Below are 19,602 nucleotides of genomic sequence, written 5' to 3'. Positions count from 1 at the left end.
TGTACTTTTCTGGATTAAATGTCACACAAAGCTGTTTTCATACTCATGAAAAGTAGCATGAAAATCAGTATTATGAAGTTATATACATAAACAACTTCAATAAATCATAAGTATGCATCAACCCCACTGAACAGCATCTGGTGGCCTCTGGTGGAACATGTAGTCATTCTTTGTTGTAAATGTAAATCAACTTTTTATTATCACACGATCATACATTTAACCCATCCTAGGACTATGGACATTTTACCCACCCATTCTATTCAGCTGCTATACAGCTGCTGGGTAGCAGCACTTCAACGGTGAACTGGTCACCTCTACAGCTACCAGTCCAGACTCTACTTGGACTTGTTTCCCCACGGATTGAGCTGCTGCCCCTTTTTAATCAGTCCAGGTGGATGCAGAAGTCATTCGTCCTCCACTGAGTAAACATATTCTGTCCACACATCCCATCTGAGGTGTTTAAAACGCACCGTTGTGATGATGGATGGAGTGTTTTTGATTATCTCCAGTCTCCGTTGATTAAGTGCGACACACTCCTAGATGATGCGTGCACGCATCACAATCACTATGCAAACGTAGTAATAAATGACAAAATACCTACCGTTTGGGTTATTATTGACTTATGCTGTAAAATACAAGTCTAATGGTGGTTCATTATGTAAATGTCCACACGGGACAGTCTCTGAAGCTTTCAGGTGTGTCACTCGTCCTCCTGGCGGGGACGTTCCCTATGGACCGCCATTACAATAACACTGAATAATTTAATACCCAAACGCACACCACTGCTGCGTCTGGCTTGTTGGCTAATAAAATCACATCGCATTAAAGGCATTGCTGGTTTTTCACCTTGTGTATATAATGTGGTGATGTCTGCGGAGTCTGCGGCAGAAACAGTAGCCCTCTGGTACGAAGCTCCATGTCCCCAGGCTACCAAGCCTGAATTGTTTTGCATTAGCAATAAGACAAATGGGAGGTACACCTCCAGCATGGTGATTAAATCACACAGATAAAGCTTATTGGAATGATGTACTTGATACCTGAGAGAGGCAGATGAACTCGTATATATTATGACTCCAGCTCATGGCTGGAAGATCCAAAGTGTTTATGATCACAGGAATAAATTCATAAGGAAGTAGCAGCATACTGCATATAAATATAATGATAAACTGACATTTATTACAACACATTTTTTTAGAAATCTATGCTTAGTCCAAGTATTTCTTCTTCTTCTTTTTTAAATTTATTTATTTTGCACAATTCAAACAATAAAATAAAAAAATCATGACAGAAAATGAATATCACTGTGCAGGAAGAGACAAAAAGCCAACTGGGCTTATTTGAAGCCTCCACCGATTCAATTTTTAAAATTTTACAAAATTACAAACATACATTGAAATATGCATAAGAAAGAAAAAGAAAGTAATTGTAATTAATCGAGTCTGTGTGAGCGTGAAAGTCAGCATGGCTTGCGTGTGTTCAGGATGTTGGATTAAAGCTACCTTTTTGGTAACTAAAAATGTAGATATAACAGCTAAAACAAGAAAGACATGAGCACTAATATATAAACTCTTACGAAACAGCAATTAGACTTTCTTTTAGGCAATTTTTTAAAAATTTTTATCGAGGGACATTTCTTTGTTAGGTGGGAAATGTCGTTCCATAATTTGGTTCCCCTAAATCTAATAGAGAATTGACCTCTGCTCGTCATTAATTTAGGAGGATGAAGATGTGAAGATTGACGAGTTGAGTCAGAATGAATCTGTGAATTGACTGAAGAAGGTCTTGAAATGATCAGGAATATTTCCTTCACCTAAAAGTATTTTATACATGAAAATGCAAGTTAAAGAAATATTAATGTTATTAATAGTAAGAATCTGCAGTTTGTGAAATAAAGGAGCAGCTGAGATGTGAGACTGTGATCGTGTTGCAATCCTAACAAAATGATTCTGGAGAACCAACATTTTTTTCAGAGAAGTAGGAAAAGTACTTGCCCAAACTATATTGCAATATGAAAGATAAGGATAAATTAAACTGAAATAAAGAATAAGGAGACAGTTAGATGTCTAACCCTCTTTATGATTCCAATGAATTTGTTTATTTTTCTACTAACACAGTCAATATGTTTACTCCAACTTAAACTTTCATCAATGATAATTCCTAGAAATGTTGTAGATGACACTTGAGGCATCTCAAGAGATTCAATTTTCATTTTAGTTAAATCCTTCGAGTAAGATAAAAATACTTTTAGACACATTGGACAAATCATTAATATAAAGTAGGAATAATAATGGACCAAGAATGGACCCCTGTGGAACCACATATATTATTCTAGCTTTATTTGAGTAACAACCTTTAACACAAACAAACTGTATTCTGTTGGCAACATAACTTTTTAACAATTTGTATGCAATGTCATGAAATCCATATTTATGCAGCTTTTCCAATAGAATATTATGGTTTTGTTAATGCGTAATAATTATTGGATGCCTGGTGTAGCGTCCGGAAAAACTTAGTCAAACAACTTCTCTGGTTCTCGGAATTTATTTTCCTTGATCACAAGAAAAGTAGCAAAGCAGCTGCGATCGCGATATCAGGGAGTCGTCCAGGCAACACGCAGGTTGACCGTCCAGAAACACCCGAACAGCCGGAAGTTCGGATCTTTAATACACGGTTTTCCGTAATGAACATCTAACATTTATATTGGCTCAAACAATTCTAAGAGGAGGAGAATCGTGTCCTCATCTTTTCTCACAGGGCTGGAACGTACAACGACCAGTCTGCTTCTCTAATGTCAATATACTGATAAACAGGTGTGAGTGTTGTGGTGCAAAGCGTGGAGCCTTGAGGAACCTTGAGGAACAGACAACCAGACTGTTCTCACAGAAACTTCTCACAGAAAGTATTTGTTAAACTGACCTCGCATAACCTGAACTCTAATAGACATGAGAATAATGAAATGCAGAATACCTACAGAATATAATGATTTATATTATCAGTTTACTGTGTCGAAGGCTTTGGAAAGGTCAATGAAAATACTACAAACAAATTCATTATTGTCAAGTGCAGAGATAACTTTATCAACAAGGAAAGTAAAGCCATATATGTTGAATGATTTTTACTGGTCTTTGTAAAGAATGGAATTAGACTCTATATGAAACAATATCCTTTTTTGTACAATTGTTTCTAGTATTTTTGAAAAACAAGGCAATATAGATATGGGTCTATAGTTGTTGAAACAACATGGGTTTTCTGCTTTAAACAAAGGAATAACTTTCGCAATTTTTAAATCTTCTGGCACAACACCTGTTTTCAAAGACAAGGTGAAGATGTTAACAAGTGGCTGCAGTATTGACTGTTTCACCTGTTTGAAATGCCGAAATGTTGTCATGGCCAGCCGAAGATATTTTGAGATCAATTATATCACTTATTTCTTGCATATCTGGTGGTATAAAATTAGATATAATAGGGACATTTGTTGGAATAAAATCCAGTGGATTCCCATGACAAGCTGGAATATTGTTCGCTATATCCTGACCAATGTTTACAAAGAATTCATTACATTTTTGAGCTAGCTAAATACTCATAATCAATCATATATATGTGCCAGCAAACTATGAAACATACTCAATACTCATGCCACTGATGGGCATCGCTCCCATCATCATCAAATGGATGTTCTTTATCACTTTGTGTTGTGTCTATTTCTCTTTTCCGTTGAGAAGATAACTGAGACTTTTGTTAGCTTTGAGGCGCTGCTGGCCTTTCAATGTCATGTATTAATGCTACGAAAAGCATAGATAGTCCTCACTTTAGATGGGGTCACACAAAATACTTAACGCCTAGTAACTGGGCGACTGTAGCTCAGGGGGATGAGTGGTCGCCCCGAAATCGCAAGGTAGCCGGCTCGATCCCCGGCTCGATCCCCAGTCCCCCCATAGCTCACATGTCGAAGTGTCCCTGAGCAAGACACCCAACCCCCAGCTGCTCCCCGGGCGCCCCACAGGGCAGCCCACCGCTCCCCAACCAGGGATGGGTCAAATGCAGAGAAGAATTTCCCCAAGGGGATTAATAAAGTGCATGTTTCTTTTTCTTTTCTTTTCTACCTTAATGAATCATGAATTGCAGTATTAAAACACGTGTATAAAGCACATGTTAACCATTAGTGCATCATCTATAAATCCTCAATAATTGCTTTGCAATATATATTTATATTATATTAATATATATTACTTATCCATAATTTATAAAGTATGAAAACCCAATCATGAAACGCATAATAGTCAAGCTGTGTTTATGAATTGCATACTAATGAGTTACTAATGAGTCTTCATCTTCGAACAATGTTTTATAAATGATTAATTAAGTGTTTACTCATGCTTTACCAATACTAAATAGTGTGTAGTTAATATAAAATGCTTCCCAAAGCTGCTGAATTTATCAAAAATTCCCCTCAAATCTAAAAGTGAATAAATTGCATCCCTTTTGCTGTATTACTGATATCCATGGAGGATCAAAGTCCATACACCATGGAAAATAGGCATTGTTGAAATCTTATGGAGAGGGATTGTTGTTACTTCTTTCATACAAACCAAATGAAGAGACACAAACACAGGGTGACTCGCCAACTGACTGACCCTTTAGCGACATTAAATTAAATCCTGATCAGCTCAACTGGAATTAAAAAAAAAAAAATCAATAGAATTGACACAATCCATGAAGATTGCCTTTATGTTTTTTATAGTATTGAGACGTTTCAAGGACTTTAAAATATATATGTACGGGCAAAAACTATTTTTGTTTTTCTATTCGTGAAATTTCCCAAACTAATTGTGTAACAGCCGTGTGTTTTGTGAGACATTAACAAATGGTGGTGTTGTACCGAAGGGAATACCTTTTTCGAAAGGCGGTGACAATTCCCTATTTTATTGTTTGGATTGGAGGAGCATCGTTGCCTGATCTTTGTGACGGTTTTTCAATTAGGGTTATTTGCATAGATTTGCATTCAATGCCTGCACATAACTGAATTAAAAATGTGCAAATAGCACAGGAGCACCGAGATGCTATTTGCATAGCAGCTACGTTAGAGGTGCGCGTCACAAAGCTGGTGCTTTGAGAATTACATCTTTCTTGTCTCATTTACACAGGTTTGGCAACCTTGAAAGCCTTGCAACCCCTTAGTGAATCCACCCCTCAGTGTGATAGGATCTAAACAGAATGTAAAATATGGAAAAGAAAATAATCTGTTTCATGCTAGTTTTAAAAATACCTAGAAAGAAAGAGTGATGTCACATTTATTAAAGCAATCATGACCGTGAGTATTTCTGTTTTGGGGTAAACAGCTGCAGATATCATATTGTCAGTAATTTTCATTGAAGTTCTCTTTTTCCCTGTTGGTTCCAATTATATTTTCGTTTGTCAAAACAATATCAATCCTATTCGTCTATATTATCTTTATTAATACATGTTTATACAAAATGTGTCTTACAAATATGCTACAAATAACTGAGTGCATAGTTGTTTTTCCTTTTTTAGGCATGTGTGTTTAGTGTGACCGTGTATCACAAATGCGTGTGAAATAGCGTGAGAGAATGCTTTATAGAAGCAAAGCTGCTGAGAAAAAGCATGCAGCATTTCCTTCCGCTCCCTGGATTCTTTTTTATTAGAGCCCTTTAAAAAAATGCGAAACACTTTGGCAAGCAGTGGGGACCGAGTCTTGACAAGGACCAACAGAGTGTGTGTTGTTGATGGCAATTCAAGGCCACACACACACACAAATTATGAATCTGTTATTTATCTCGCATTTCGTACTGCTTCTTTTTGAACTTCTGGTCAGATGCTGAAACTGCATTTTGTTACCTTAGTACTTTGTACTCTGTGCAATGACAATAAAGTTGAATCTGAAATATTATGTGGACAATAATTGAATCACAGTGTCTTAGTTTAACTTAAATAAAAGAAGTGACCGTAGTCACTGTGACGCCACCCATTGATATGTGCTCTGACGTTTTGAAACCTTGAGCTTGGCCTTGTGGCCGAGCCAGAAGTGACCATATTTGGTTAAGAGGGTGGAGCTGTGCAGGAACAAGACCCAATGGGGGCCAGGTACCCTTAGCATAGCACAGTAAGTTACCAGTTAACGCTAGTGCTTGATAGTAAGGTGCATCTGTAATTATTCAATTTGGCTTGCAAAAAACATGGATGATCAAAATGTACAATAACTGAACATCATGGTTACCTGAAGCATACCCAGCTTTATCATCCATTTAGCTTTACATGTTATAATATGAACAAAATGTAACTGGTGAACCACAGGGAAAAAACAGGACTCAAACACACGACCCAGACAACAGGATAAGGTGGAGGTAACAGTCTACGTATCAGCGGCAGAGACAGATGAACACAGGGTTTAAATACACTGGGGAGGTGTAGGTGATAACACAGGTGGGTTCAATCAGGGGCGGGGCAGACAATCACAGTGGCGGGAAAACACACAAAGGCAGGAAGTGAAGTGGTCTGTGGAGCGTACCCCTCTGACAGATGGTCTTGCACTTTGACTGATGATTCTTAAATGTCTTTTATATATTCCAAAACCAACGTAAAGGCCGTAGCTTTAGCCGTTAAACAGCGCACTATGCGACTGCCGTTTCCACTCTGTTTCTCGCCTCCAAAAGGCACCTTATCTCTAAACGGGAAACCAGATCCATTTTGCTTATGGCAGACAAAAAAACATGCAACAAAAGCAACACAATTGATTGCCAAACAGTTTCTAACTTTACAACACATATTGAGATACTTACAATCTGAAATGAGAAGAGAGTTAAGTACCACAAAATAAACAGGAAATAATGATAACTGATAAAATAAGGAAAGCATAACTTCGGAGACGGGAAGAGACATGGCCAAATTGTTGTAATTGAAGAGGACTTGAAACTAGTGCTTGAGGGGGCCGTGAAGCAGGTGGAGCAGCCGTTCACCAGCTCCATCTCGGGTTCATTCACAGGAACCAAAGTAAGTTACTTTGGATATGGCTATTAGTGCTTTAGTGCAAGACACTTAACCCCAAAATTGCTCCCGCAGGCTGTTCCAGCGTTGTATCAATGGGTATGAATGATTAGTTAATGTCCTGATGGGCAGGTGACACCTGGCCCTGGCCATCAGTGTATGAATGGGTGAATGATGACAAGTAGTGGTAAAGCGCTTTGAGTGGTCTGAAGACTAGAAAAGTGCAATACAAGTACAGTCCATTTACCATCACTATTCCAGTGAATACAGAGTGACTAACGACTCACAGGACCAAGTGTCAACTTGACTTGTAACTTGGACATGGACATGATGGTCACCATCGGTTCTGTTGGTGTGACCCATCCACCCATTCTCAGAGCATCAAGTAATGCAGCTCGGTCAGCGCTCCTTGGCGTCTGACACACATTTAGCGCGTGTGTGTGACGCACCCGCCGGCGCCTTTACGGACGGAGTAACCGATCTAGATTAACACTCTGGGGTCATTTTCTTGATTTAACATAATTTTTAAATTTCCCTTTTTAAAGTCACTTGCATATGATACATACATGTGTTGTATATCAAAAATGAGTGTGTAAAGTGTAAAGAGAAATTATGACTAAAGCTGAAAGAGTCTTGATTTTTGGAAATGTTTCATATTTGTTGTGAAAACATAACTTTACTCATGTGGTATATCGGTTTTGGTGATGGAAATTGGTTTACCAAATGTCTTCGGTTCACAAAAGCAGTGGAATATATGAATAAAATGGTAGACACATGTAGATAAATGTCAAAAACCAAATGCATGGCTGGCTTTGAGGCCTGCTATGGTGATGTGTTGGCAGGCAGACGGACAGGGAGACTGCTGCAGCTGCATGTTGTCCTCTGGACCCTCACAGCTCTGAATCCACTCTGTAAAATACATTAATACAAGTCAGTATGAGTTCACTGAAAAAAGGTTAACGGTGTTAGAGACAACAGTTGATTACCCACCGTTCATAGCTGTAGTCAGCTATCTCCGTTAGCTCTCGCCGTGTTAGCAGCACCTAACGTGACATAAACACTACTGTAGTAACGATTAACGGAGATCCAACGCTACTAGGCATCGTAAGGTCACGGGTTGTCCCTAAGGCCGCCGAGGGTGGGGCAGTGCTAGAGAGAGAGCCGGAAACAGGCACAGTCAGATGGTATAAATGAAAACAAAAGTTTATTATTCCAATTCCCTGGTAGTGGCTTTTAAATCAAAAATCAAAAACCAAGTCCATGAATAAACAGAAAGCGTCCCAGATGGAGAAAGGGGTTATCAAACAAACAAACTCAACACGGCATTGTCCACGGGATAGTGTCCTCTTCCTGGTCCTGGTCCTGGTCCTGGGAGCCCTTTCTCCTCCAAGCCGGTGGCAGTCCTCCTGCTAGTCCCGCTCCCTTTTTCCTCATGCTCTCCTGTCTGTCCTTTATCAAGCCTCCCAGCCCTGCCTCAATTAGGGGCCTAAAGCACCTGCAGCTGGGTACGTCATGAGGCAGTCTGGGAGATGTAGTGTCGCCCACGGCGGACATTTTGTGGTGTGGGCGCGGCTCAGTGGGAATGTAGCGTCCCTCCACAACCTGTCCCCTTGTGATGCCACAGCTTACTAAGTTCACTGTAAGAAAGTTAACGGTGATCGGGACAACAGTTGAGTATGCACCGTTCAGTCGTAGACATGGAAGAGACATCCAACACGGCACTATGTAGTGACGTGCTAACGCTACGAAGCTATCGTCAACAAACACACGTTAGTTACGGTCTTACAAACACATAATGGAGGTCCAACACGACTAGTCGTACTAAGTTCACTGTAAGAAAGTTAACGGTGATGGGGCAACAATTGATTACTCACCGTTCAGTCTCACAGAAACGCTGTAGCCAGCTATCTGGCCCGTTAGCTCCGGCTAGCTCCTTGTTAGCGAATCCTTCAGGCACTGAAGCTGCGCCGTCTGTCCCCTCCAATATAGCTTTGCTCACGACTCTTTGCTTGGCATCTTCTGACTCACACTGAAGCTTTGCACACGTCGTAAGACACGTCTATGTTTAGATGCTCAGACGCGGAAATGGAAACCATATCCGCCAGATTTGAAACCATATCTCTGAGATGTATTATTGCGAAGATATAATTTTATTAAAAACCTAAACACCTGGTTTAAGGCATCGACGCGGGCCCCGCCCCCAAAGGGTTAAAGAGGAAGGACCGGGAGGAAAGGTGCAAAGCAGGACTTTCATCCAGGAGACTGGTCATCGCATACCTAGATTTCTCTTCCTTTGTAAACGAAAGTATATTTTTAAAAGACGCTATGCATCTGAGGGGCGTATATTGACACCAGGTCACTGAGTTGTGCAAAAGTGATGCTCAGAGTGTAATTATAGTGTAGTTTGAAGCTTAATGCCATTGTCCAAGCTGCATTATTTGACCCATCCCGCTGCCTTGTGTAGAATGTGTTGCACTTTATGCTATATTATGCGTTGCTCTACCCACGGCTGGGTGCAATGCATACACATGCGACCAAGCTGTGTATGCACTGCACGTCAGACAGAAGACCAAGAAGTCTGCAACCAGCTTCAGAGGTTTTTCAATACTGTAATACATAGCAATTTAAATTGCAAACCCTTGTTTGCCTCTTTAGAGATTACAGCCTGTTTTAGCTTAAACTAGCCACCTCCACCCATCACAGGACTGTACATGTCATTTACTAAATCAAAAAGCTCTTTAAATAACTTGGAACATGTTAACTTTGAATCTCACAGGATCACCGGTTTGTCTACTCTTGATGAATATCATGAAGTAAATATAGTCTTCCATCTCGAACAGCATTAACATGTTAAATGAGTATGCCCTCTCATTTTACAGAACTGGGATGATTACTGTGCACTTTCCTGTCCTGTTCCCTAAGCTCCCGCAGCACGGATTCAGTTTGATTTGTTGACTCTGCACTGTAGAACAGAAAATGGGCTCCTTCACGACTGTAAGCTGTTACGTGAAGTTTCAGGACTGGCTGACCCAAACCGCTGCCCTCCTTTACTCGCACAGATCAGAGAAGTGAAGCAAATAGCACAATGAATGTCTTGTTTTCTGTGGAAGGGTGGTGTAGTGGTCTGAACGGGCCTGCAGGGAGCTTCTCTTTCTCTCTCTCTTTCTCTCTCTCTGGGGTTTGTCAGAAATTTAAATGTATGCTCTGCAGCAGTATACCAGGGTCACGTGACGCCTTTGGGTTTGAAAGAGGAAAGTCATTATTCACACAAAAACTGTCTGTTAAGGGAAAGTAAACATAGCAACTGTCTCACAAGCTCACCAAGAGGAATGGAAGGACAATCAAGAGAACACACACACACACATCACACAACCCTTTGGGTTCAAATAAGTGAGTTGGCCTCCATTACCTGCTGCATTTTGCAAGTGAGCCATGTCTCTGAAGTGTCGCTGTTGGCTAGAAACTGCATTTGAACTAGTTTCTTTCTTCTGTTGTTGAGGATGAAGATGCTGCACATTTAAATATAATAAAGCACTACTATGACCTATGTAGCGCCCTGAAATATGTTATTTCATATTTCTTACTAATTTAATACAACTGTGTTCATGACTAACAATTTACTTTAAAATGTATGTTTAAGTTAAGTTATATGTTGTTGTTCCAATGTTTGAGAACATTACATTACCTGTACACATACTGGCTGTCAAGGGCAGACTGTATTGCATGCAGTTTAGAAAAGAGCGCTGTCTCTTTAAGAGAGGAGTGAAGTAGACCTGCAGTATACTGGCTGAAGACAAAAACGTATGCTTGTTACTAAACTGGCATTTGTTAAATAAAAGTTGCAAAACTGAAGAAGGACGTGTTTGTGGACAGTTCGTTTCAAGGGTGCAACACCTACATATGTGAGTGCAGCTGTAATTTAGAAAACAAAGAAAGACATGATTAAATAAATTGGTATTAGCAGATACTATAGTACCAACGAACCATTCATTAACTACACAGACAATAGTTCCAGCCTTTCTAGTTGGGAGTTGACATGTTGGGCTTGGGTGGTGTAATTTTAAAGCTGACGCGTGTCCAAAAAGGAACAAGTTATTCCTTTAGGGAACATAAATATTCACTGCACAATTCACAGGTGGCTTGATTTTTGAGGTAAGTTGTCCTTCACTTATTGGTCAGGGGAGATGGCGATAGATGTCAAGATACCTTTACTCATTAAATGATGGTTAGACTCATCAATATTTGACTTCAACTTAAAAAATACAATTCTTAAGAGCATACTCTACAGTGCAACAGTTTTAATATTTAAATAGTGCAGTGTACAGTGTCCTTACAGTTTTAGTGTTCTCAAAGAGGTTTCTCCACCCAGACGGACTGTCACTTTTTACTCGATAAATTTGCCAAGGATCACTGACTAAGGAGTATTATTTGACACGTTGGAAGTGAGAACGGATTGACACATTCTAATCTTGTAATTTGTAAAGTTTCCATTCAGGATGATTTCTATTGCTCTCTATACCTCTGTAAGAACTTTGCATGGGACATTTTATGAGGATGGAGATGTGTGATGACCATGTCTGGTTGTTTGTGTTGCTGATTCCTAGGAACCTAAAACCACCTCAGCTTCATTGATCAGCTCCTTGGTTTTACTTCTGTTGATCAGTAGATTCTTCTCTGAGCACCACTCTGCAGGGTTGTGGATTTGCTTTCTATTTGAGTCTCATCCTCCACTTGTGTACCGTGCTGCGAACAGATCGGGCCCAATCTACATCCAGGGCATGGTAAAACCTCACACCCCAGCCCGATCGCTCCACTCTGCTTCTGCCGATCGGCTTGTGGCTCCGTCACTGAGAGCTAAACACTCAACAAAGTCTCGACTGTTTGTGTCCTGGCTCCTCATTGGTGGAACGAGCTCCCCATTGACATCAGGACAGCAGGAAGTCTCTACATCTTCCGTCATGAACTAAAAACACATCTTTTTTCGACTACACCTTGAATAAGAAAAGTAGCGCTTACTGATAGCACTTTGTAGTGTAACTTTATTTAAGAAATTCTCAGCTCAGGAAGAAAGAGTGAGTGAGTAAGTAAATATAACATGTGACTTTGAAAACCAAGTTCACTTCCTGCGTCCCATATGCTATTAAGACTACACACGCAAACACTTGGTTAAGGTGAGGGGAAATATGACTGTGTGTGTGAACATCACTGTCTCATCTGGAGCAAGATAGGATCACTCTGACTATAACTACATGTGTTTGTTCTGTGAAATGAATGTGATACAGATGGATTCTTATGGTGTGTGACCATGTGTGTAGCCATATTCTATCAGCTGTAATCTCTGGTGGTGTGAAAGACTTGGGAGGAAATAGGAAAATAAATCGATAGAATAAAAGTATATATATATCCTCATCATGTATTGATATCATGTATGCACTTACGTTTGTCAGCGTCTTGAGCCGTGTGTTGCAGAGTAACATGTCTGGGTTGTGTCTTCCAGTCACAGCCTGGATGCAGTCTTACTTTGCTCCAGTTACTTTAAGGTACGCAGTGGGGGATTATGAGTTATGGAAGAGAACCTTCTAAGCACTTAATAAGTCTGGTTCACACCGCTGGAGTTGCAGCTGAAAGAATACGAATACATTTAGCAACACAATAATTAAAGTGCACACGGCAAATCATAGTCAGATCTATCATGCTCAATATGAATCAGTGACAATGTAAATCGGCTGTTATTTTTAGACTGAATTATGTGTTTAACTTATTATAGTGTTATCTTCATATGTAAAGTGAGTCGCTCTGCTGACAGCAGACTTGTTGTGATTAGTGAGATGCTACGCTCATAACCAGATTTAGACACTCTGGTTGATTTACCGAGTTGATAACTAGCTTTTCTCGGACTGTTTACCGAGATTGTGGTCGTTAGGGTTAGTTATACCAGATAGTCAAACGATATAGCCTCTTTATGTAGTGAGTATTTAGTACGATTCTGTCATTTAAAGTTAAGTTAAAGTTATTGTTGCTGATTTAGCCACCACGATGCATAACAGAGCAGCTTAAATGTGGATTTAAACTTTTTCAATCTGTAGCCAAGATATAGTCCTTCACCAACATTACTGCTTTGAGCATCACCCTTAAGAGCTTTATTACAACATTACTACTTGCTAAGATCGGACATGTTGGGGAAAACAAATGAAAGATGTTGACAGCAAATGTTTTGCGGCATACACAATGCATTTGTTAGTGCAAATTGGATCTTGATGCAAATTATTTGGTATATGAAAGGAGCATTTATGAGATATTGACCATAGTCTGGTGTTAAAATTGTGATATTATATACATTAAATGATGAATAACTTGCCTTCACAAACCCACACTGAAATGACAAACGTTGCGTAGAAAGCTCACATACTTCCAGACGCCGGCCTGTCAATCTTGAATGTGTCTTAGTGTAAGCAATTACACATCACAAAGTAGTTCATACACAGTGTAAATATGCGCCCAGGCAGTAATAGAGAGGATTACTCACTCACCATGTTGATCTAACTCAGGCTGATAGTGCTTTTGGCTGGCTCTTTCCCCCCATCACCCACATGACTCAACGCTGCCTAACACGCTGCTGGGGGCCTTTCTGCTCTTGTGAACAGTGATCGTGATTTGCAGAACAAAAAGCATGACGACAATCTACAGATTTTAAAGCATCACTAATCTACAGCCACTACAATTTGATGATGGGATTAGCCAGCAGTTTTTGCAGATACTACAAACTGTGAGCATTCTTCGACAGAGGCGGGCTCATGAAAACTTGTTTTAGACAGGTGATGACTTGAGAGGATCAGACAGTGGAAAGCTGGTACCTGGTATTCGTTGTTTTTTTTAGCTATTGCTAGAATATTCTGATTCAGTTTGACTAAATATAAAGGATGTCAAACATTCTGAAATGTTATGGATGGATTGTTGTGGACTTGTTTACTATTTTTGTTTGACAGCCATTCATGGCATGTACCCATTGCGTTTTCTCTCATATGGTTGAAGCACAATCAGCTGTGAATCTCTGTGTGGACGCCCTCTCTGCCTGACTGGGAGCGTAGGTGGTTATCTGACTCTCCGTGTATTCACAGCCGATGCTCTCGCCTTATCAGCAGTCTGAAGCTTGCATGCTCAATCGCCTGATTTGTCAAGGGTGACGGCAAAAGATTCTGATAGGCACTCCGCAAATCACCCAGTTGATCTAAAATATCGACCAGCCACAAAAAGTCATTACACACAATAATGGCGGGCAGGACCTTGAAGATGTGACTTAATTAGGTTTCAAATGGCTTCAAAAATGCCTTCAAATCGGCTCCCCTGGAGAGTAATGTGCTCTTGGATTTTTCTCCATGATTACAGGTGTAGAAAGTGAAACACACCGCTACTGACAACACCGCTGCTGATCCTAACTACGGGTGATAGCAGCAGCACAGACTGCAGAGATGTACGGTCATTCAAAATCACACCACCGCTGCTATTTAACATGCTCGTCTGCTTCAGCCCACATTCTCCTCACAAGCGATAATGACTGAGGCAGGCGGGACGCATATAGCTCCGCTGCAGTGGAAAAAAAAGTTAAAGCAAATGACATTTTCCTAATTAAATTTGGAAAATAATTGTATGCAAATAGTCCTGCAGGCCATGATAGAGCTGTTTATAGTGGCAGTATTTAAATGAGGGCTCTGCCCGCCATTGTTTCTTTAAGTCATTCAGAACATTGCCGAGACAAAAATAATTCTTCATTAACCTCCGACCTAGAATTTCACTTCACAGCTTTTTAAAATGAATACATGTGAAGATGTGCCGGCTCTCAGTTTCTTTTCTTACTCACGATGCCCTTCTGTGTCTCCTCACAGAAAACCAAGATCTCCACGTATGATAAGATGTGGGAGTTCATGAGCAGTCGGAGGCACTCAGTGATGGTGAAGAACATCGAGGAAGGCGTCCACCGGGTGCTCACCTCAGACTACGCATTCCTCATGGAGTCCACCACCATCGAGTTTGCCACCCAGCGCAACTGCAACCTCACCCAGATCGGAGGCCTCATTGACTCCAAAGCCTACGGGGTTGGCACCCCAATGGGTACGTATGCTACATTTATAATACGGGTAGATCAAATCAAGCATTCTGATTGGTTGAGAGTGATTTACGGGGTGTTCTTTATTCAGCGATAAAGTACTATACAACCTGTTTACATTTAGAGCGTTCCATATCAGTGCGCACTTAAAATAACTGCTAGATTTAAATTGCGCAACCGTTAGTTGTCATTTCAAGCTTGACAGTTACCAAACATGTTTTGTGTAAACTTTGATATTGAGAGCACTTCTTTACATCGGTGGCTGAGTGTCATCCTCCACCCTGCTTTCAACCGGCCTGGTCAGTAAATCTGCGATTTACTGTATGTGCGTCCCGTATGTGTATGGCGACATATGGGACTATTTTCTCTGTCGCTGAAATATGATACACAACGTTTGGTGGCTACAACTATTTTGTGCTGAAAGGGAGCTTACTATTACTATTTATAAAGTCGCAGGTACTCGTATTCTAAAAGCAATAAGATACTCGAGGCAGTACTGTATCTACAATAATGTACAGTTACGCGTCGGGCCTAACAACACCCTTGAACAGTACATTATTGCACGACACAGGACTGCCTCTCGTACCTTATTGCTTAATTACACCCCTCATGACTGTAACAAGCCCTACATATGCACAGGGTTCATACACATTCTGACCAATGGATTTTCATGACTTTTCCATGACTTCAAACCAAATTCCCATGACCAAACATTTAGTGAAATCTGGGTGTAAACAGTAAAAAGTGAGTAAATGTAGTATTTAAACTAACAATGAGAATACAAAGCATACAGTAAACCTTAAATGACACAAATGAATGAGACAATAGTTTGATTAAAAGAATAAACATTTATATAGATGCCTGTATGTATGCCTGCTTATATTTTGAGCGTCTTTCTTTTAAAAGCATATTCATTATGTCAAACTCAGCATAAATGAATAACATGAACACATGAATATAACACATTTACATGACCTTTCCAACACTTTTGGGAATTAATTTTTTAAGGACTTTTCCAGGCCTGGAAATAACCATTTTAAAATTCCATGACTTCTCCAGGTTTTTCATGACCGTACGAACCCTGCGTGCATTTAAAAACTACGGGCGACACAAAGTTACTGAGTTGCAATTCTTTGTGTTGCAAGATGAGGCGGTGCAGCAGGCACCAACAGGACCAGGCTGTTTGCTTTGAATAGTGCGAGACCTTCACAGCTGTCATGGTAGCCACGTTCAACCGGTGTCTTGCTGGATTCACTCCTTATGGTGCGCTGAGCATGTACGATCTCACAGACCAGTGTTGTGTTTTTTGGCATAATGTACTCACATTTGTTCTGATGGCACTGAATGCAACATCCAACACATTTGATGTGACCTGGCAAAGAACGGTGTTTGTTGGTACTGATTAAAGAGGGAGGGGCGGACCCAAGTCTCTGCTTCAGTCTTCCATCGAGTTTCTTGAACATTTGGCCTGTAGTTTTTCCCGTAATCCTGCTGACAAACAAACAACGTCCAATTACTTCCTTGGTGGAGGTAAAAACACTGGAAATTTGATCACGGTCTCAATTTTCCCGACAATCACTCCCAAATGATCAGCCTTTCAGGAAATTTCTTGAAAATTGTTAGACTACTATTACAAAATGGCAGACCCGTAAAATAAAGTGTCACCAATGAGCCCGTTCTCCCAAAGGTTTAGAAACAGGTAGTTCTCTGACGTCACAGTGAAAGGTGAAGTTGTGGAGGTCAGGGCTTGACGCTCTAAATGTCATTCGCTGGATTTAGTTTCTAAATCAACTCAAGAAGTTTGGGATTTTTGGTTTCCTCCTGTAAGATAAAGAGTTTTATAGGCTGTTAAAAACTCTATTGCACATTTAAAGCTGTGTAAACTGTATTCTGCTACAATACATTCCTGAGGATAACCCATGTGGAGGAATACTTAGCAGGGGAAATCCTGAGGCTATCTCCAGCAGGCAGAGAAACAGTGTTACAAAAATAGAGGGAGGAATAGGGAGGGTGGAACATTACACTGTGTGTGTCTGGAGGTGCAACATTTGATTATGGGGCTCAGCAGCAGTTGTCATAATCCTGTTATGAATGCAGTTAAAAGAAACACTCTGGTTAAGTACCTGCAGAATTATAACTGGCAGACAACTTCACATGATGAGCTCATGCAAAAGGCTGCTCTTAAATCATGTTCATTCACTAAAGTAGTTCCTGCAGTATTTGTGCCTCTTGCAAACAGGGCTTTTGAGCAACATGCCGTCTCAATGAATGCACACTATTGAATCTAAAGCTTGAAAGCACGGATGTTTTCGATTGATTTAATAACCACCTGGAACACATTAGGAACATACTAAAGGAAACATAAGGTGATGCTAAATGTATCTGAAGCATTTATTTGATACAGAATTGCTGATGCAGTCTGTGTGTGTTTGCGCTTATCTGACTGTGGTTTATTGAGATCATTTGACAGTGAACGCAGGCTGTACAGCCGATGACATGAACCCTTCCTACACTGGCCTGGATACATGCATCACTCACAATGCTGGCATTAGTATCTGCTTCTGATTGTTAAAAATGTAATAACGAGGAACATGTTCTGAAATATTTTGTAGTATTGTTATGAAATGATCTAAAGAAATTAGTCCCTGAAAACATTGGAGATCATTAGCAGACTCAGGTCGTCTGAGGGACAGGTGTGAAAAAAATAAACGTAAAACGGCCACCAGCTGCATGTGGTGGGGCATCAGCGCTCAGGAAGGTTTCTAGCATGTAGCATCTTGTTTCCTCCACTGGAAGGCTCCCCTAGAGCAGCGCTCCCCTAGAGCAGCGGTCCCCTAGAGCAGCGGTCCCCTAGAGCAGCGGTCCCCTAGAGCAGCGGTCCGTGGGTCCCTTGGTACCGGGCCATACAAGAAAGAAAGAATTTTAAAAAATTCGAAAAAAATCAAGTTCGGAAGATGTTTTATTTTGAAAAATGACCGGATACATCAGTCCGTCACAGACGGGTCACGTTAAAAGTTACCCAAAAACAAAACTTAAAAGTCTGTTTCAACTCTGCCGGTGTTCTGGTCTTAAATCAAGGCAGAATATCCAAAAAGCTCTGAAAACCTGCCTCCATTTCCAACATCCTGTTTTTGGGAAGCGGGTTAAAAGTTAAGGAGTAGACTGGATATAAAGGTTTAAGTTAAGCAGTAGACTGGACTAAAGGTTTAAGTTAAGGAGTAGACTGGATATAAAGGTTTAAGTTAAGCAGTAGACTGGATATAAAGGTTTAAGTTAAGCAGTAGACTGGACTAAAGGTTTAAGTTAAGGAGTAGACTGGACTAAAGGTTTAAGTTAAGCAGTAGACTGGATATAAAGGTTTAAGTTAAGCAGTAGACTGGATATAAAGGTTTAAGTTAAGCAGTAGACTGGACTAAAGGTTTAAGTTAAGCAGTAGACTGGATATAACGGTTTACGTTAAGCAGTAGAATGGATATAAAGAACACACGTCGGGTCTCCCATCACCCCGACCCGGCTCCTTGTAGAGAAACCAGCTCAGGGCTCCCACTAATTCGGCGTAATGGTGAGTTGTATTTTTAGGGACTTTATTATTGTCATTATGCCGGTCGTGTCATTTTATTACGTCATATTTATTAGCCACACCATGAAGGCCGGACCGTGAAAGTATTGTCTGACACGAAACCGGTTTCGTGGCTCAAAAAAGGTTGTGGACCGCTGGTCTAGAGGGAACTTTTGCTACGTTTCTTTGGAACCAAGGGAGGCACGCTTACACCTAATGGAAGCAGCACAAGCAGAGACGACCCAAACGCAGAGTCATAGTCAGACAGATTAAATAAAGATACTTTTAATTTAACAGAAAGTCCCAAAGGTTCCCAAAAGACAGGCAGGTACAGCTGGCAGATCACAGCAAACAACACTCCAACGAAAATGAACTGACAAAAGACAAGAGGAGCACAGAGACCAGATACACCAGGAAAGGAGGGCGATAACGAGGCGACAGCAGCTGATGAGGAACAGCTGAAACTCATAAGGGCGGGAGGATAAATCAAAAAGGCGGGAAAACACATAAAGGCAGGAAGTCAAACCAGACATGGCACATTAGCGGAGTGAATTTCACAAAAATAAAACAGAAAAATCCCAGAACTGGGAAGGGAGCAGCAATGCTTTCGTTTGGGACTATTTGTAGCAGCAGATTCATCCGCATTTGGAGCTCTATAGTGTGTATGTGTGGGCCGACTGTAGCTCAGGGGGATGAGTGGTTGTCCCGAAACCGCAAGGTACCCGGCTTGATCCCCAGTCCCCCATAGCTCACATGTCGAAGTGTCCCTGAGCAAGACACCCAACCCCCAGCTGCGCCCCAAAGGGCTGCCCACTGCCCCCTAACCAGGGACGGGTCAAATGCAGAGAAGAATTTCCCCAAGGGGACTAATAAAGTGCATGTTTCTTTTCTTCTTCAGTAGGACGGTATGTGATGAAGAGACATGTCTTTAATGGAG

At 40.7% G+C, this 19,602-nt stretch overlaps 1 protein-coding gene across 2 annotated transcripts in view; it reads left to right on the top strand.

Annotated features, from left to right (window-relative positions):
- The window catches only part of grik2 (glutamate receptor, ionotropic, kainate 2), a gene marked incomplete at both ends in the record, with an annotated part of 274,403 nt that overhangs the window by 223,602 nt on the left and 31,199 nt on the right, over positions 1 to 19,602 (top strand). For both annotated transcript variants that reach the window (XM_079227201.1, XM_079227202.1), the window contains one exon: positions 14,886 to 15,111. In XM_079227201.1, coding sequence (XP_079083327.1) covers positions 14,886 to 15,111 — 226 coding nt within the window. The remainder of the gene's footprint in view (positions 1 to 14,885; positions 15,112 to 19,602) is intronic.

The sequence above is a fragment of the Taurulus bubalis genome, assembly GCF_910589615.1.
Source record: "Taurulus bubalis genome assembly, chromosome: 12".
Taxonomy (NCBI): domain Eukaryota; kingdom Metazoa; phylum Chordata; class Actinopteri; order Perciformes; family Cottidae; genus Taurulus; species Taurulus bubalis.
The sequence above is the reverse complement of the archived record's forward strand: the minus strand, read 5'-3'. Positions and strand labels throughout refer to the sequence as shown.